This window comes from Schistocerca americana, chromosome 7 (genome assembly GCF_021461395.2).
Source record: "Schistocerca americana isolate TAMUIC-IGC-003095 chromosome 7, iqSchAmer2.1, whole genome shotgun sequence".
NCBI classification, from domain to species: Eukaryota; Metazoa; Arthropoda; class Insecta; order Orthoptera; family Acrididae; genus Schistocerca; species Schistocerca americana.
The window spans coordinates 532,697,497-532,718,164 of NC_060125.1; the positions used below are offsets into that span (position 1 = coordinate 532,697,497).

Here is a 20,668-nt window from a genome sequence, read left to right on the forward strand (position 1 = left end):
CCCCATCTGCATAGCTCAGAAAAGCTGGTGGTGGTGGGGAGGATCCAGATGGCATGGGTTGTGAAGCAACCATTGAAATCATGCATGTTTCTGGCAACAGTTTGGTAGTGGCCATTCATTCTCGTTGACAGCTGATTGGTTGTCATACCAATGTAAAACGCTGTGCAGTGGTTGCAGCAGAGCTGGGATATAACATGCCCGGCTTCTGATGGGATAGTATAAGCCTGTGGCAAAAGTGGAATATGAAGTGCTGGGTGGGTAGATTGGGAAGGTCTTGCATCTGGGTCTTCCACAAGGTTATGATCCCAGTGGCAGGGGATTGGGGGTGGGAGTGACATAGGGATAGATTAGGATCTACATCTACATATACACTCCACAAGCCACCCAACGGTGTGGCGGAGGGCACTTTACGTGCCACTGTCATTACCCAAGTGTAGTGTAGGCAGTCTCCTTAGTAGGTCTGTTACATTTTCTAAGTGTCCTGCCAATAAAACGCAGCCTTTGGTTAGCTTTCCCCACAACATTTTCTATGTGTTCTTTCCAATTTAAGTTGTTCATAATTGTAATATCTAGGTATTTAGTTGCTACAGTAGTTTACTGTTGTACATCTGTGATCAGTAAAAGCCTAACCAAACAGTTCAGTCTTTCGATTAAATTGAACAGACACTGTCATTGCTTTAACACAAATCCTATTGGTGTAATCCTTATTTCACTTTTAAGTTGATGCATTGTTGTCGTTCTAACCAACACAGGTTCCTCGTCTGAAACTCGGCCGTGGACTGACTGAGTCGTGATCGAAACCCGGGCCCTTATATATATCCTCACAATAATAGGTGCTGAAACTACACATTGTTCAAAGTTAAATTTACAGAAATTACAATTAAAACCTAACTCATTAATACATCGAAAAATTGCGTCTTTTTAACAGTTTCTTCTACTACAAGACTTAGGCCGAATTTTTTGTTTAAATCATGAAATTAACAAATATAGTTATGCAAACAATACTTTTGACAAAGCTGTTAATTACAGCTAGTTTTGCTAACATGTTTTCGAATAGAGCCAAATAGATAACTTTTAAGATTACTAGCATCTCGTCTTCCCAACGTTTATAATTAGTGCTGAATTTATATTTGTTTATATGTCAACAATAGAATTTAAGTTAAGAAACAATTACTGATTTCGCCCTATAACAAAAGATACTATCAAGGAATAGTCAAAATAAATTAGAAAATCAATTACATACATAAAACTAAGCAAAAAATAAGACATGGTGTAAAATCCTATAAAACTGAGGGCCAACCTTTCTCTTTTATGGAAATGCCGATTATATTAATGTATGTTAATGGCAATTAGTTAAAATAAAAAATAAAAATTAAGTAGGCAGATGGCAAAACAAGAAGGGAAGTAAAATTATCCCAGCTTGTTCCATCACATCGTGAAATAAAACTAGTGATATGAGTAAAGACAACCTCTTCCACGATACACCCATCCAGGCGGCCCAGTGCTTGGGACAGAGGACTGATGTTCTAGAGGAGCAAGGTGGTGAGCTAATAGAGCAAATAGAATACTGGACTCTCATTTTGAAGAGTGGCATCCAAATCTCCACCTGGCCATCCTGACTGATTCTGCAATTTTCCAAAATCAATTAGAGCAATTGTCAGGATAGTCATTTTGAAAAGGGCACAACCAATGTCCATATTTTTGCCCTAGTCCAGATTTTACTCTGCATCTGGTAATCTTGTGACCAAGGGGATGTGAAACTCTAGTCTTTTGTCCTTTCTTCAAAAGTAGTGCAGTTCAGATACCTTCTTGCTCTTACCAATTTAAATTTTCTGCATTCTTGTCATGTGAATACCAGGATGATACATTTAGAAAAGGCTAAGGCTGATTTCTCTCTCTCTCTCTCTCTCTCTCTCTCTCTCTCTCTCTCTCTCTCTTGCCCCCTCTCTCTCTCTCGCCCCCCCCTCTCTCTCTCTCTCGCCCCCCCTCTCTCTCTCTCTCTCTCTCTCTCTCTCTCCTCTCTCTCTCTCTCTCTCTCTCTCTCTCCCTCCCCCTCCCTCCCTCCCCCCCCCCCCCCCCCCCCCCCCCCCCCGCCCTCTAAGAGAAAAAAGAGAACTGGTTTGCTATTCACATGTCACCCATCACCCATTCTTCACCTCCTTTTAAAACATCTCTTCCTGTGTTACAAGAAGAGAGAAACTTATCAAATATCAGACAATTTTGTGTTTGGTTTACACATGTATTTGTTGCAGTCAAAGTAATTTTTGAACAGTACTAAATTTGGTATTATTGTTGAAGATATTTTTCTAGCAAGCTCATTATGAAGATGTATTTCCTTTGCTGTAGGTTCCACCAGGCCATGTATGGTTAGAAGGAGACAACCGTAATAATTCCACCGACTCCAGGAACTATGGACCTGTTCCTTATGGACTCATTAGAGGCCGTGCAGTTTGTAAAGTGTGGCCACCCAGTGAAATTTGCATGTTGACAAATAGAGGCAAGTGTGAACTATCAGAATAATATGGACCTTTTATGACACCTGAAGAGCAAAAGTGACCTAATTTAAAAAGAAATTCTATGATAAAAATAATCTTACTTTTTGTAATAATGTGCTATCTGCCCACAACCATATTTGGACCAAAGCTGTATTTATTGAAATGTATTCTGATGACAGTGTAAAGAAGCAGGTCACATCTTGCCTATTCAGGACATTAGACATTTGTACTGTTTTAATAAAACTCTTTCCTAGTAGTGTATCTATTCATATATTCTTCTTGTACCTACTATTGTAACCAAAGACTGATGAAATAATACGTTATTCATTATTAACATTTTCTTTTCGTGTCCAGGATCTTATGAAAGTGTTGGGAATATAAGTTTTTATGTTGATGAATTACAGTTTTTTCTCCAGGGAAAGTTTTCTTCAAATAGTATTGGTGTATTGTCACAAATTGAGAAATCCATGTGGTACTCGTAACTAATACTTACGTATCCTGTGATAGTAACGTCATCTCCCTCACTATCCCCTCTCCTCCCTCCCCCCCCCCCCCTCAATTCCTCTCTCTCTCTCTCTCTCTCTCTCTCTCTCTCTCTCTCTCTCTCTCTGTGTGTGTGTGTGTGTGTGTGTGTGTGTGTGTGTGTGTGTGTGTGTCGAGGAAAATCTGCAGCTTAATATATATGGAAAACAGACCAACAATACAGAGGCCAAACGTGCGGCGGCAGCAAAAAGTGTAAAAAAACCGAATTATATAAAGTAAATACGTCACAGTTTTGAACTGTGCAAATCGATGTTCGTGCTGGAAATTCGACGTTCCAGATGAACAGACATTTTAAAAATACGCAATAGTAAAACCGAAGATACGAACGAATTTAAAAGAACTAGTAATTATGTTAATTCGGTGCAAGCTTTTCGCGAAGCAGCAGTGTACAAGAAAATAAGATTGAATACGAAATTTAATCGCATCCTGTCAAAACAATCTACAAGTTCAAGGTAATGACACAGACACTGCAAATCAATATGTGATTCATAGATAAACAAAATAGACAGAAAAATAGAGGAACTGTCTGACAGGGTTAGTGCCGTATTCATTGGCTCCAACAAATGTTCCATGTTGGAATGGATGACGAACAGTTACATAGGTTAAGGGGCCCATCCATCAAATTTTTAGCCGATTTCCTTGTGGATTTACAGGCGTGATCAAATTCCCAGCAAGCCTCGAGCAGGCTTCCTGGACATTAAGTGATTAAGCATGAGATGATGTTAAGGCGAAGCTGCCGAAGTGCTTAACGCAAGGTTCCTTGAGGCGCGGCCGCCATAACACCTGTACTCTACACCGTGAGGCTTGCGATCAGCTTGTATGTTTTCATTTCAAGCTTGGCAGTTTCCTGTCGCGCATGCGCACTGCGTGTCGTCCGCGTAAGCTCAGGCTACTTATGGCTGATGACTTCACAGTCCTGATCTTGTTTTTTCACGTAATTTAATTCACTTTCTATTATGAGTAGGCAGCTTTGGAAAGATTTTTTGATTGCTTATATGTCCATGCCTTGTTTGTGGAAAGTTAGGTCCCCAGACTACAACAACAGAGTCAAGAAAAACCAGTGCTATGCTATATTGGCAAATATGTGTCGCGAATTCGAACCGACAGCAGACAGAGCTTTCGTACAAAGAAAGATAAATTCGTTTCGTACAACATTTCGTAAGGAACACAGAAAAGTAACTGAAAGCAAAATGTGTGCTACCGGAACAGCTGACGTACACAAGCCAACTTTGTGGTACTATGACATATTGTTACCGACAGTTCTGCAAGGTTCCCCACGGTCCATCCAGTCAACACTGGAAGAAGTCGAGTTGGCACAAGATGACATTAGTAATTTCGAAGATAGTGAAGCAGATGCAGAGGTAGGTGATACAGATTTATAAATTGCAATGAAGCACCACGCACATACCGACAGTTTACTGTGTGTAATTATTTTGGTCAGGAATGATCAAACAGCTATTTGTCGAGTTTAATTTGTTCGGAAAGCAGTATGTAAAATTCTGCCTCGCATGCTCATACTTTATCGTAGCAAACTGGGTTACGATCTTAAAGATACTTTTTAAGTGGTATCTAAAGGTAATACACAATCGGTAGTAGAAATGACATTTTAACACTCAGTTATCTAAAAATATCGGTACGCTTTGTTTAAAATAAAATACGTAAGTCGTTTTATATCGAATAATGCCACGGAGAGAGGGAAACGCGAATTACTCGCATGTACAGATCCATGGAATGCGCATACCAAATAAACGTATCGCTCGGTGCGCTCAACTTGGCAGAGGCCTTTCGCAGCATCCTTACGAGGTGAAATGTTTACGTGATAACGAATACTTAATTGTACGTGTTCAGTAATGATCCTATAGACCCATATAAAATTACGTCACTTCCATCTGGAAGTGAGGCTTTAGGTAGCGCCCGCGATGGGTAAGGAATTGTGATGAAGGAATTTTCGGTATAGGAAAGAATCCCGACCGCGTAACGCGGTTTTCATGACACACTGTGAGTGTAAGACGTAGTTTACTAGAGATACTAAGTACGCCACGTAACTAAGCGGCGACCCAGTAGCATCGAATACTGCCAAAGGAGTGTGACTGCTGGTGAAGGCTTGTCAATGCTTACCAGTCCTTGCCACATTTCCTTGTCAGATTTCCATGAATCTAGCATTTATCAGCAGTGATTACGCGCGGTACTAGCGTGCTTCCCATACCATGTGTCGTCCTTTTTATGTCAATTTAACAAAGTTTCGGCACAAAAAGCCCAAAAGATCATTACCATGTAGCTAGTATTTACATAGGAATTTCCATTGCCACTTAGGAGAATGAACTTAGAGACATGAGCAAGCTCACACAACTGCTTAAGAGGCGTATAGGGATGATACATTTGAAATATGTGCCATTTCCTACAAGTTGTGAACTAGCTGTTGGACATGAAGGCCTTGTGTCAATGAGGAGTGGCTGGAGGTGAAAGACACCTTGCTATGGATCATGAAATAAACTATCCATCTGTGACATTCCTTCTCCTGGTCGCAAAGAAAGAATGAACTACTCCTCAACGATCTCCATTTTGGACATAGCACCATTATCTATGCATTTTACTCCCACAAGAGGGCCCACCTCTTGGTAGTGCCTGTGGCATACAATACTCATTTTATTATGGTATATCATACTGTAATGGAGTGCATTTCATATTATGACAGGAGGGCAGTTGTAAATTGAAATGATTGTGTTATAACATTTAAGATTTTGTCTAGTGTCTTTGAGTCCAGCATGAGCTTTTATTATGTAGGATGTCTCCAGTGTGCCATTTTTAGTCCATTAATCAGCTAACCACATTTTTCTGCTATACTATTGTAGATCTTTCATTGTTTCATTTCTCTTTTTTATCAGACAGTTCAGAATTAACAATAGATTTCACACAGAGTGACATGGATGTGTGTGCACACATTGTTTCTGGGGAAATGGTGTATTATAATTTTATGGTCTATCTTTCTTATTTCCACTGACTGAAATTAAGTGTGAGGTTTACACACATAGTTGTTATGTGCCTAAACAAATGTGTTATCAAATAATTGTTACTAAATTATGTATTTTACAACAGTCAGTACCTTTGGATCTATGCTTCATGTTCTTGGCAGGTAATCTCTCGTTGACACGCTCCAGATCAGTAAATTATGGCTGCATGTATTATGAATTGCACACACAGTTGTAACAGCTATTTTAGCTATTTGTGAGCATGGTTGTATTGGCTTCTTATACAAGCAAAACTTAGAAACTACTATTCTGAATACCTTTTTCTCATCATGATGTGCTCTCTATAGTCGAATACTCTTTCTTTGCAGCACGATAGGCAGTGCTTTGAAAAACTTAATCAAATAGGAAGGTAAAGGAATTGTCATCACCATGTAAAAGTATATCTTCTGGCAGGCCAAGTTTTGAACTTGGTGTCTGATTTTATAGGACCTTCCTACTTTGCATCACGATGTATGCAAAATAGTTAATTGCTCTCTGATACTGCCTAGTATGCCCATGTAACTGTGGAATTCTGAAGCACATGCTTCCCATAAATTTGTATGGGATCCTGGTAGTTCTTCATTATTCTCTTACATGCTTTATCAGTCTGCAACATCTTTAACAAAGAATGGATTATTTATCCATGCATGGTGCTTCATTAATGAGACAGAACTGTTAAACCACTTAAATTTGCAGTGTGGAGTGTATCTGTCTATTTAGTTGATCAATAAGTGGTATGTAATACGGTTTCTGCGATCACGTACATCATGAATTAATTATGATTCGGACTTGATAAATAGTTACGAATAACTGTGATATGTTCCTTTTACCTTCCCCCCTCCCCCCTTTTTTTCCAGATCTACGTGCTGACCAAAAAAGTTTCTTCTTTTAATACCAGGTTCTTCATACATTGACAGATAACTCCCATCAGATATGTATAACACAACCATATTCAATCACCCAGCATCATCTTCAGATCAAAGTAATTGTGTCAACAACTTACCTTGTCTTCTCAGAACCACATATCTGAGTTGACGAGATGGGTTGCTGATGCAATAACTTACATCTGCAGATGATCCTTAGTTATCAAAACATGGAATCTAATTAAGTGTGCAACTGAGATGAACAATAAATGAGAATTATCTCAAATATCAATAGAGTTGCTGACTCCCAAGAGATGAATATGTCAACTACAGTCAATGCAGATGTCTTGTCTCATTATACTGTAGAATGTGAATACATTTTGACAGATCAAACATGATAGAATGAATGTCAGGATGACAGTTTAAAAACTACGTTTGTTTGCTTTTACGATGTCACTATTGTTATGAGCACCATTCTTCCATGGCTGCGACATTAAAGAACAGGTGGCCCATAACACGTGGTGATGTTAAACTTGTCGTCTCATGTTAAGGAAACAAAACTTGACTATTAATTTAAAAAATATTAAATATCATGATCATATTTCATCATTTAGAAGGACAGAGGCTGTAACACACAATTTTCCCTAAAATGATGGGTAACACAAGTGGTCTCGTTGTATCATTTCAGGTTTTAGCACAATCATCCACAGTGGTTTATACAAATGAAATTATTGAGACTGAACAAGTCCAGTTAATCAGTGATTGGTGATCAGTACAATAAAGAAGAGTGAGGGGAAGAGCAGTGTTCCAGTGATACAGCTCTCTTTTAGAATTTGTAAGATAAAAGAGACTAGAAAATTAGCCCACTTTGCTGAGAGCACATCTGTGCAAATGTACAAGCCATGTGAAAAATACACTGTGTATAGCTAATGGCAAAAATAAAAAATGACTGTGAAGCAAAAAGCTTTCATTCCGAAGGACAGAGAAAAGAAACTTGTGCGTCGGTACTCTTTCATGTTCAAGGGTCTGTTGGTGGGACTGTCACAAGTGATTACATACCAGATTTATTTACTCTTATATCTTTTCTTTTGATTCAGTATCATATTCAAATGAAAAATCAACACCTGAAAAGTAGAATTCATTACCTACAGACATCATTAAAAAAATCTGGCTCAAACTTGGCTATTGCGAATTTTGGTACTCAATACAGATGCAGTAGAGACAAGTAAGAATCTACATTTGCCAAAAACTCAATATGATCTATAGTTTGTTCTGACAATAATGGTTCACATATTGCAATATATTCTCTCTTATTGCATATTTAACTTGTTGTTGTTCTGGTCTTCAGTCCAGAGACTAGTTTGATGCAGATCTCCCTGCTACTCTGAAATTTGAACTGTTCTAACATCATACTTAGATGCTTCAAGAAGCTCTGGTGTCGTCCCGAAGACAAGTTCTGATGTCTTCTCTTTACCTTGTCACAAATCCAAACATGCTTATCTTTATCCTTTTATACTGATTTCAAGTAGACTAACATTTACTAAACTACTGATAATAATTCATGTGTAAAAACTTTCATTCCTAGCAAAGTAGTGGTGTCCAGTTACTGAAAAAATGTCAAAACTAAAGTGTGCACAAACACTGTGAGTCATCCATTACATGAAATAGCTTTCATGAAGCTAATGTTTTCACAAAATGTGTCTTCCAACCTAAAGTGTCTGTGTGAACACTATTTTATGGTTACTATAATGCTAGGATATAGAGGATATAAAATGTAGACTGGCAATGGCAAGGAAATCGTTTCTGAAGAAGAGAAATTTGTTAACTTCGAGTATAGATTTAAGTGTAAGGAAGTCGTTTCTGAAAGTATTTGTATGGAGTGTAGCCATGTATGGAAGTGAAACATGGACGATAACTAGTTTGGACAAGAAGAGAATAGAAGCTTTCGAAATATGGTGCTACAGAAGAATGCTGAAGATAAGGTGGGTAGATCACGTAACTAATGAGGAGGTATTGAATAGGATTGGGGAGAAGAGAAGTTTGTGGCACAACTTGACTAGAAGAAGGGATCGGTTGGTAGGACATGTTTTGAGGCATCAAGGGATCACAAATTTAGCATTGGAGGGCAGCGTGGAGGGTAAAAATCATAGAGGGAGACCAAGAGATGAATACACTAAGCAGATTCAGAAGGATGTATGTTGCAGTAGGTACTGGGAGATGAAGAAGCTTGCACAGGATAGAGTAGCATGGAGAGCTGCATCAAACCAGTCTCAGGACTGAAGACAACAACAACAACAACATAATGCTATGAATAGTAGTGTTATTTTTAGATTTGTAACATTGGCAGTGGCCAGAGACATAACACCAGCAGCTCAGAGTCATTAAGAAGACTTCTGCTGATACAGACAAAAAAGACAGGAGCATGACACACAATATTCATGGTCAATTAATGGTTGAACATCAATAAAAATTGTTAAAAAATAATTTTGGACATCAATCTTATTAGTTTCAAATCATTATAGTTCAGATAATGTAAATCTTGGTAATTTGTAGATGAATGGTGAAATTTTAAACTTTTAAAAAATTTGTAGCCTTTTACATCAAGCTCAGTCAAAATGACTACAGAATTAAAAGTTTCTTCATTGCTGTACTTATAAAAATCATTGTAACTACTCAACTATGAGTGAAATTCTATTTTAGTGAAGTCTGTTCTCATGTAATTTGAGTCAAATTTAGGTACGATTTTGAATTAATACAATGTAAAAGCATTTTTAGAAGATCGCAATATGTCATGGTTTAAAAGACAGCTTTGGCATTTCTGCCAGAAGTGCAGGATCACTTCAGTACAGCTCTGGCTACAGGCCCTAGCTGCCTGGCCCCAAACATTGTGTAGACAGGTGGACAAAGGTGGGAGACGGACACTGTGGTGGAGGGAAAAGAGGAGGGGTGTGTCTGAACTGCTCCCTCCAATAGACCTGCCTGAGCTGGCCCTAAAGCTATGTTATGGTGAAGGGTGAAGTGGGGAAAGGGAGACAGCTTGGTCACATCACTGTGACTGCAGCTTTGCGGGCTGGTGGTGTGGAGAGAGTAAGGGCTACCTGACATGGGCACCCTGGCACTGGATGAATGGATTGGGGAAAGGAGAAAATGGTCGGCACTGTGGATTGTAGAAGGGTACGCTGAGGGGAGCGGTGAGAAAAGGGTAGTGGTGAGGCTTAGCCCTGCTGTCATCAGCTCAGAGTTACATAATTTCTCTGCAAAGGAGCATGGGAAACTGGGCCTGATTACCTCTGATCTCAGTTACTCATACTGTATCAAGTCATGTGAAACTCACATGATACAAAATGGAAAACATGCACCGAATAAAGTCATATCATAAAATTTCTGGTTGGGCCTTAAGAACAAACTGCCCCAGTGTGCTTTATATGTACAGAAAGAACAACCAGGCAGTTCCAAACCTTTATGAAAAATAAGAATGTAAAGAGCATGTAGAGTTCAGTGTGGAAATAGAAAGCACATCCATCAGCTTTGTAGACATTAATATTAGCATCAACAGAGGAAGTCACCAATGTGAAATATACTGGAAAGACACATAAACAAGCTCCTACATTCTAACTACCTCAATGCACCATGCCTCCCACAAACACACTGCTTACCATTTCATGATCACTGCTTGATGTCACTTCCAGTGTCCACTCTTGATATTTAGCAGGACTACACAACATCAAAACAACAACTATAGATGAGTGTTATGAGCCCTCATTTTAACAATATTCGTACCAAAAAAACTAAGAAACTAGAGCTAAAACAAGTGCCAGAGAAATATGTTGTACTAGTCAGTGACCACCTGTACCATATAGACAGTAGGCAAGTTTCTACTAACAAACTCAGTCCACAATGACCAAAAGTGAAACCTGTAAGATCAGTTGCAAAGAGTTGGATTCATAGTATATAAGAAAAATTGTAGATCAATGTGCACCAGATTTAAAGAACACCACAAAAGCTGGAATCTGTGGGAATCAGACTCCTCCTCCATGCTACATTGTCTCGAATCCATCCCCCTCATCTCCATCAGTAATGTTGTAGGAAGGTTCTGGTATAATGTAAATATTTTTGGATTGGAGGAGACCACTCACTGAAAAAAAGGCACATATAAAAAGAAAGAAAACTTGCTAGCTTTTGTAGACCCACACACATAGTGATTAGTTAGCTACATGTTCCATGGGTCATTTTGCACAATAGTTTGTAATGGTATGGAATGAGTCTTTTGCATTTAGATTGCAAATTAATTTGTACATACGGTTACATTCTGAACATTTCTAAGTTGGTCTCTCTCTCTCTCTCTCTCTCTCTCTCTCTCTCTCTCTCTCTCTCTCTCTCTCTCTCTCCCTCCCCCTCTCCCCCACCACACTCCTGGTTTTCAGCACAAATGTGGCTGAACAGAATTGTTTTAGGAGCTCCAAAATGTGTTTCTTCTAATTTAAATTCTCTTCCATATGGGACCTTAAAAATTGAATTTTGAAGGTACCACCCTATTTACTATTTCTTCACCAGGTGTTATACGTATAATTGTTGTAGTATCTCTAGATGTGCTGAACTGAATATGTTGTGTCTTTTTAAAATTGAATGTGTGACCATTTGCAGAAAACCAGTCCATGATACTTTGAAGAACTTTGTGTGTATGCTTGTGTTGATTGCAATACTAGTGTCATCTGCAAAAAGAACTAATTCTGCTTGTATGTTAGGTGGAAGAGCATTTACGTATATAAGGAACAGTAGTGGACCTAAGATTGAAACACTGGTAACCCTACACGTGATCTCGCCTAAGTCAGAATTATGTCCCTAGAATGTATTCCTGAGTTACTAAGTACAACTTTCTGCATTCTTTTGTTTAGATGGTAATGATACTACTGCTACTAAGGTGAAGCACTAGTCTAGATTACATTGTCCAATCAAAAATTTTGGAGAATGATGTCAGCAATGAATCAGGTTGGTAATTATTGACACCTCTCTTATCACCTTTCTTAAAGAGGTGTTTAACAATGGCATATGTCAGTCTCCCTGGAAAAACGCGATGCATTACATATTTAAGATAAGATTAGGCTTATTACATGGGAACAAATTTTTAGTAACACTGTCAAAACCAGATGAGCTTTTATTTTTGAGAGAATGTGTAATTTTCATAATTTCAGAAGGAGAAGTTGGTGATACATTCATATGAATTTTATTAAAGTTACATGTTCAACATACTGCTGCGATTTTGCTCTTGAACTGTATGTCCCTGTGCTTTCTACTATATTTAAGAAATGATTAATAAATGCATTTGCTACCTGTGATTCATCATTTATAGTCTTCCCGCTCAGTTTAATAGCGATGTTATCTTGTTCTATGGCTGGTTATCCTGTCTCTTGTTTCACTACATTCCTTATAGCCTTAAGATTGTTGGGAGTACTGATTTCTGACATTATGTGCATATTCCTTGAGTTTTTCATATCTTTTCTTTGTAATTTTGAGTAGTTTTTGTAGTGTGCAACTACTGCAAGATCCCTACTTGTTCTTGCCAAAAGATAGATTTCCCTTTTCATTTCCCTAGATACCTCTAGTCACCCATGGTTTTTTACATGGCTGTTTAGTTTCCCTTCTGATTCACATATGCAGACAGCTTTTTTCAAATAATGATATGAATTTATCGTGGAATAGATTAATTTTTTTGTTAGCATTTGATTCTTTATAAATTACACCCTGTGTCATCTCCTTAAACTATTTCTAAAACATTTGTCCTGGAGTCATTAATTATTCTGATTTCCACTGAGGAGTATTCTTACTGTAAGTTGCTATGTTATTTATCCTAACTAATTACGCATCATGATCAGAAAGAGCATTTGTTATTGGGTAAACAGTTATTTTCTTGCTTTGAGCTGCATAAAAAGAAAACATTATCAGTTGGGGTTCTACTGTCTTCATACACCCGTATTGGAAATTTAATTACCGAGATCAAATTGTAGGATCCAAATAAGGTCCAAGATCATACGTTGAAGTCACCACAGACTATAACTGCTTGCTGCTATCTGACAGCACAGCAATGAATCCAGATTACTCATAAATAGTTCAAAATTTCCCATTGGGGATCTGTATACAGTTACATATACAGTTACAATTAAAAGTGAACTATTTTTCAGTATTAACTCGCAACCATGTGCCTCAATGTGCTGATCACTACAAAATGTTTTTGGACTTGTGTTCTATCTTTAAATATGTAGCAATGCCTCCGCAAGTTGCAGTAGTGTAATCTTCTATATGTAACTTATCTAACCCTGTGATTATGTGGTGCTCAGGCAGGCACAGGATGTCTCTCTTTCCAGAACTCTCTAAATTTTGCAAATAGCCAAGAAGCTATCCTATCTTATTATTCAATCCTCTAATATTTTGATGAGATAATTGAACCTTACTTTTCTGTGCATTATTAAGCATTTTGTGAGGCTCGGTTATTTTCACTTTTTCCAAAACAAGGTGCTTGAATCCTGATTCTAACCTAAAATAGGTGCCCCTCTGACAGCAGTAACCAGAGGGATCTTGTTATGCATGGTGGTACCCCCACCCCCACATATTATCTGGAAGAAGCTCAGAGAATCTGGCTTTCCCTCTCCTATTCAGGTCTAGGCCAGGTCTAATGGATATTCCCATTTTCCAATTGTAGCAGCTGCCACTGCACTGATATGATATGAGATTTTGTTTCAGTCAGCAGCAGCTTGCTCAACTCAGTTTTCATTCAGCTCACTGCAGTATTTACCCAGAGCTGGTCATGGTGCTGCAGCACCTCCACAAAACTCAGTTTTGCGTATGTAGTTGCTGCACCTGTTTCGTTCAGATCACTCCTAATGCTGTAAATACTGTTCTTAGCCAGGCCGTTCCCTGCTCCACCCGCTATAATCACGGGAGCCTCTTTGCCAAAACCTTTCCACAAATTCCCTATGTCCTCTGTCACCTAGCTATGGCTATAAGTTGGCTTCACAATTCTTGTGACAGGTTACCCTGTCCCTAATTTGTTCTGTATCATCTGGCCAATACAGCTCATTACAGCTACCTAGCAGCAAGACTATCTTCCTACTATATGTGGTACTGCCCTACATTGGGTTTGTTTGCTTGAAGTCTGCTGCACCCTATTGTGACTTACAGCTGGCTGAGGCTCTTCCCCTCTTACTTCAGGTAACAATCAAATTTATTTGATACTGTTACCTCAGATGTAGATGAAGTTGAAGAGCTGTTCTCCTTCCGCCCATTGCTTGTTACCTTTATGCAGTTACCAAGATCTTTTTCCCCTCTTCAACCTATCTAGTTCAAATTTCATGTGATCTAATTCAGCCTGAAGGACACAAATCTTTGCTTCCTACTCAGTGATTCTCTTGTATTTTTTTGCAAAGCTTACATTTCTGTGGGAGAGCGTCATTGAGTTCCCCTTCAGTTCCCCATACAGTCACCTCAGTGAAATTCCAACCCACAGTCTACACATTCCACTCCCTCTTTGACTATCTTACTCCAACATTCACACTTTTCACACATTGCAACAGAGTGAGGTGCATGAGCCTATGCCTCTATATGGTGGTGGCTGGGTGAACTGTTGTCTAGCTGGTATTATGTAGGGGAAAAGGCATTTTAATGTGTTCTCTCTGTGTATTTCACTTTAGCTCGTAAAAAGATTACACTGAAAGCAGGCAAGTTTTCTTTCTTTTTGTGTGCACCTATTGATGACTCAGCAGTTCTGCTATCTGTGAGGAATATTAGTGCCAACAATGATATCAACAGAAATTGTAAATGAGTCAGTATTACAATTTTGTGGGGTACGTGTGAAGACAGTAACTGGTGACAAATAGAAAAGTGTTGATAGTTTCAGAATTTGTAAATTTCGATGGTGTACCCACTTTTTAGGTGCAAACAGTAACCTTGCATAACAGCAATGTCTTCACAGTTGTTAATATTTAACAATTTTGCTGTTACGCCTGCTTGTACCCAGTTCTCACTTGCAACTCAGTAATTTGAGTCTCTGATCTCCATTCTGTGGTCAATTTAATTACAATTAGCCTTGCTGTTGAGGAGAGAGATTGTCTGTCATGTCAAATAGTGTCACATGGCTGGTCTGCCATCAGATATTGTAGCAGCTGGCAACATGACAGCTGTGTGAGAGACACGGTATCAGTAAATTTGTTCCTGACAAGATAGTGGGTACCAAAAACATGAGGAGATCCACACCTCAGACCATTGGGCTCTGTGATTTTTGCATGGCATTTGGTCAAGGGTCAACCAGAGCAAATAATTCTGAATCTCAGGATTAGATTTCCAAGTGGGTACTCTAATATTTTCCATGTACAAGAATATTGAAGTTAATTATATTTGTCTCATAGGTAAATTTCTGCATTCATTATGGTTTCAGAAAGCTTTTGCAATGAAAATGTGTCAGCTTCAACAAAGAATTTGGTGATGAATTTTTAAGGAGTATTATTAACTAATTAATTGCTACCATTTTTCCAACATTTACCACACTAAATTTGTAATTAGAATTAACTTTTGCAAAAAGCTGTCATAGCTACATTACAATGTGCTGCTGTCTGTTGGACTTGTGATCTGCATTTATTGCCATCATGTACTTTCAAGCAATTTCAGAAATTCTCCACATTCTCCAAAAAAATCATTGACAAATACTTTTCAGGCATCCTCACTTCTTGAGGGAGAGGGGGGGCATTATCAAGAGTTTAAGCAGTTCAAAGTAAGTATTATTTCACTATATTGTTTCCTTTTGTACAATGTGTGCACTACTTTGCTTTGTGCTGCTGCAGGTGAAGGAGTCCATTTGACTTAACTGCTTCAGTGTTGTGAATAAAAGTGCATCCTGTAGACATTCAGTCATTTCTGCTGCTATTTGAGCAGTAGTTACAGTATCTGGTCCAAATACTCACTCAGGGCATATGCTTGCAAGTAAATGGCTAGGATGTACTTCTTTTCACATATTTTTCTCATTACTCTCTGCATCATCATCATCATCAGTGTAACGTCACATAGCTTCCCAGAACTATCATGATGTAGTCAGTCTGTGAAGACAGTTTAACATATTTCATGGGGTCGTCAACATGTTGAAGAATACTGTTGCCACTTGATACATGAATGTCAAATGATCAATTTAAGGGGGGGTGTTGATTGGTATAAGGTACATTTAAAAGCAGAACAAACTGTTGGACAAAGTAACCCTTCAGATGTAGAAACACACACCAGCTCACATACATATGGCCATTTTCATCTGCAGGTTCTGAGGCCCAATTCAGGAGGAGGAGGGAGGAGGGGGGGAGGGAGAGGGAGAGAGAGAGAGAGAGAGAGAGAGAGAGAGAGAGAGGGGGGGGGGTGTCTGTGTGTGTGTGTGTGTGTGTGTGTGTGTGTGTGTGTGTGTGTGTGTGTGCGCGCGCTCTTAATCTGGAGTATTTTGACATTTGACAAATAGCTTAGTCTACTTCTGAATGTGCCTGTCTACCACTCAACACCTCTGTGTAGTGAGCAGCAAACTATCCTGATTCATATTATTGTTATTCCATTCTGGATTTTCCATTGTTTGAAATGATTAATTTATGTAGATGTCAGTACTGACATTTCATAGCACTGTAATGAAATTGTCTTTCTTTTACAGGATGCCGGAAATGAGTCGGAGGCCACTGCTTCTATGCGTGGAATTGCAGATAATGGTGTGGTATCTTCAGTGTCTGCTCCACCTGCCCTTTCTTTGCGCACTGTGCTACCTACGGTATGCACTAAGAGAATGTGGCAAGAATCAAAAAATGATGAGCTACAGAAGGTAGCATGCGAGCAGCAGTCATCACCCTTAATGGAAAACGATGAATTTTACCACTTTGGAATGAGCATTGCTCTTAAAATGCGTAAAATGTCCAATATGAATAATATGCAATGTATTATTGCAGAAAAACTTATCTCAGAGGTAATATTTCATGGACATATGCAGGATCTCACGTATGACACAGTTATTAAAATTCCTGGGAAACACGTAAATTGACATGGGTATGCAGCAATATGATGACTGAATTTGCAGTCGTGTACACCATGTTGTGAGCACTTTGAAGAAATCTTTACACATGGAATTATATTTTAAATAAATATTTTATAACAATGTATTTCATGTTCTTACCTTTAAATAATCAGTGTCAAGCAATGAATATATTGCATGATAGGTCTTGGATACAGTCTGGCCAAAAGAGTGAAGTAAAATATTATAAGGATATTTAAGATCTTTGTAACTGCATGTGGTAGCCAAAGTTTGAGTGTTGCTCTTAGTTCGTCATTATTATTTGCAACTTGACTCTGCATCGTGACTTCTCAGAAAGAGATTGGAAATTTCCAGGGTACTGCCTATAAGAATCTTGCTCCTGAAGTTGGTAATTTCAGACGTTGTTAACAGATTTAACCAGCTATAAAATGGCTGTTGAATTTACTAGCTGTGCCTGAATAAAACTCCGGTTGCCTTTTCTTGTGTTTACACATTGTTAGAACTACAGAAAACAAGTAGTTTTATTTACTGGCTGCATGTAACACTCTGGGGTCAGTTGGGCAATTCAGAGAAAGCTGACAAGAAGTGTGTCAATATGCTGCACAACTCTTGCCTAGGAGAACCTTACAGATGTGGAACTAGTCAATAACATTAACTAGAGATAAGCAAATAAAATATCTCTTTACTCTGTACTAAATACAACATTATTATACTGCTCAACACTATATGTGATTGTGACAGGTAAATGTAATTGATTACATTAGAAAGAAAGCCATTACTTAAAAGGCTGCTGCTTTGTCAGTTCTCAGTTTGTCATATAAGTAGGATGTTAGTAATCATCTATTACTTTTACCAAACACTAATGAGTTCCAAGCCTTTTTGATATTTTTTGCTTTTGATGTTGGTAATTGTCATAATTTCACTGTGTTCATAAATACATGTATCTATAATGATACAGTAGAAAAGATTCTATCTGTTTGTATATATGTAACTTAAAATATTTTTCTGTTTGACTTGTTGTTTAAGGAAGCTGTCTGATATTATGTTCAGTATTAATTCAAAGGGCTGTTCGTTTTTACTGCTGATAATGTAAGCACAGTTTTTCCACTTTATACTACTACTACGACGATGACGACCACCACCACTACCTGATTAAGGTATTTCTGAGTTTTCAAAGTTAACCTGTCCCTGACCTGAATGACTGTACTAAGGTTGTGCCTGCCAGCTGTTATATCCTTAAGACTATGCAATGTGATTCATTTTGGAGTGTGTGTATGTACACACACACACACACACACACACACACACACACACACACACACACACACACACACACACAGCAGATATTGTTCTTGCTCTCTGGATTATATTATGAAATGTTGGATTCTACTGTGGCTGTTAGCAGTGTGTAGTGCAATTACGACATATGCAGTCACAGTGTACACAATTCCAGAGAGCACTTTTAACACAGAAGACACTCGCTATAATTTTGTAACTCACTCCTCATAATGGTGAAGATGACATGCTGTAGAGCTAATCTCAATACACAGTATGATAAACAGTGTCCAGAGTACAATGTGAAATGTAAGAAAAATAAAACTTAGTGATGATGGCACAGAAGTATTGAAACATGTTTGGGAATTACAAAACAAAACAGGATGTGTCTTGCAAGTATGCTGGTGTTAAATCTGCAGACCCAGAGAGATCACTACAAACAATACCAGTATCATTGAGTGAACGTGTGGTTTGCTCATTTGAACTTACCTCAGCCCTCTGATTCTTTGGTAACTGATAAAAAGCTGTCTAAATTATAGACTTTCTTCTTTTCTTTCTTGACACTTCAGCCATATTACTTAGCTAACCTAGTTTATTGTATCTCAATATCTTATCTTTGTAGTACTTACTTTTAATGTTCCAGAGCTCATGGGAGTTACTCCAATCTTCAAGAAATTGTCATATTCTCAGTTGCCCACTTACATTGCATGCAACAAGCTGCAACATGCCTCTTGTCAATAGGCGTCAGCTTGCAAAGTTGCCAATTGTGGCATGCTATTGTCCTGCACAGGTGGTGTAGCTTTGTGTTGTCCTCGTGGAATTTCTCCGTAGAGCATCATAGTCACATACTGCACGTCAAATGTTGCCCTTATGTTACCTTGCTCTTCATTTGATTTGGTATTACCATAGACTGGTATGCATACAGATTGGTTCAGGTGCTGGTGCTATGATTAATGAAAATCCATTCCTGTAGGCGACAAAGTTGTGCTGGCACATTGGAGTCTATTACTGGATTTCAGCATCGATGTTTGTAGTTGGCTGGCAACTGCCAATGTTGGGAAATGTTCTAAGCTCTGCAGAAACTCACTGGTGATTGTGATGGAAGGAGGCAGTGCTTGAGCTGTAGTTCAATACTTCCATAAACCTTGTTAGAAGCTCATTTCCTCTGGTGGCTGTTACAGAATCACTTTCATTTGTATTACACAAGAACTTGAATTCAATGCTGTGCCATTTTCAAGGCTGCTCCTATTGTCATAATTTTACATCCTCATCTTGTGTGGATTTACACAGATATGCGTGTGTCGTTTTAGTGTATAATCACAGTTGTATAAGACGCAAACAACAGTAACATTCCACGCTTGCCAATGATTTAAAACTAGATTACTGCTTAAGTGGCTTACAAGTGTAGAATCAGCCGTAGAGCAATGTTCTGTCCGATATATTATGAGATCTCAAACAATGGAAACTCCAGACACAAGTAAGGACACACAACTAACTGCCTTCTCTGGCATTCCAGTCCAAGATGCCGGAGATGGTGGTCGTGTGTGTGCATGTGGTGTAAATGAATATGTGCATGTGTCCTTTTCTGACAAAGGCTTCGGCCAAAAGCTAATATGTAAGTGTTCTTTTGTTATCCTCTCTGCAACTTAACGTGTCATCTGCGTGGCTAAGTAGCAGTCTTTCTTTTGAGTTTTAATTTATGCACATATGGTGCTTCGGCAAAATAGTGTTGTTTTTTAAATCGTTGACTAGTATGGAATGTTGTTCTCACTCTTGTCTGTTGCAACAGAAGTTACATATTAAAATGACAGATGCAAATTTGTGTACACCCACACAGGATGATGTAAAATGACGATGACAGGAGCAGCAATTGAAAATGGCACAGCACTAAAATCAGGTCATCATGTAATATGAATGACTAGGACTGTGGAAAATGAAATTGTCTTTCAATAAATTTGTGTCAATGGCACACTACACGAAATACTTATCTGTTAAAATTATTTAGAATAGAGTGCAGATCACCTTCCAAAATGGGAAAAATTATATTTTTTACCAGCCTGTTCGAATTCAGTAATGGTATTCCAGAACGCAGCCAAGTCTGCACTGATACGAAGCTTCCTAGAAGATTCAAACTATGTGACAGACTGTGACTGAAACGTGAGTTGTTTGCCTTTAGTGGGCAAGTGCTTTAACCAACTAAGCCCAAGTACAACTGACAACCTGTGGTATTACTTGTTTTGATTTTGGTTTGGGGGTAAATCACTCTTCAAAACTGTGAAAAATTGTTCCTTTTTCCTAAGTAGTGACTGTGTATTCCACATATATTTAGTCTCTGATTTGGTTAGTATGCCATTCATGTTTCAAATGAAGAAGCAATTTTTTGGCTGTCACATGCTCTGAGCACTATGAGACTTAACTTCTGAAGTCATCAGCCCTCTAGAT

General features: G+C 38.5%; 1 protein-coding gene across 6 annotated transcripts in view; it reads left to right on the plus strand.

Annotated features, from left to right (window-relative positions):
• Nucleotides 1-17,078, plus strand: part of LOC124622105 (mitochondrial inner membrane protease subunit 1-like) — a 57,331-nt gene extending 40,253 nt beyond the window's left edge. Inside the window, exons 3-5 of one of the 6 annotated variants that reach the window (XM_047147712.1) lie at nucleotides 2,347-2,497; nucleotides 15,614-15,670; nucleotides 16,580-16,718. In XM_047147712.1, the coding sequence (XP_047003668.1) occupies nucleotides 2,347-2,497; nucleotides 15,614-15,630 (168 nt within the window). In that variant the 3' untranslated portion in view covers nucleotides 15,631-15,670; nucleotides 16,580-16,718. Of the gene's footprint in view, nucleotides 1-2,346; nucleotides 2,757-3,535; nucleotides 4,400-15,613; nucleotides 15,671-16,579 lie in introns of those variants that run through there. The other 5 variants (XM_047147710.1, XM_047147707.1, XM_047147713.1 and 2 more) reach the window with 5 other exon arrangements.
• The last annotated feature ends 3,590 nt before the right edge of the window (nucleotides 17,079-20,668 follow it).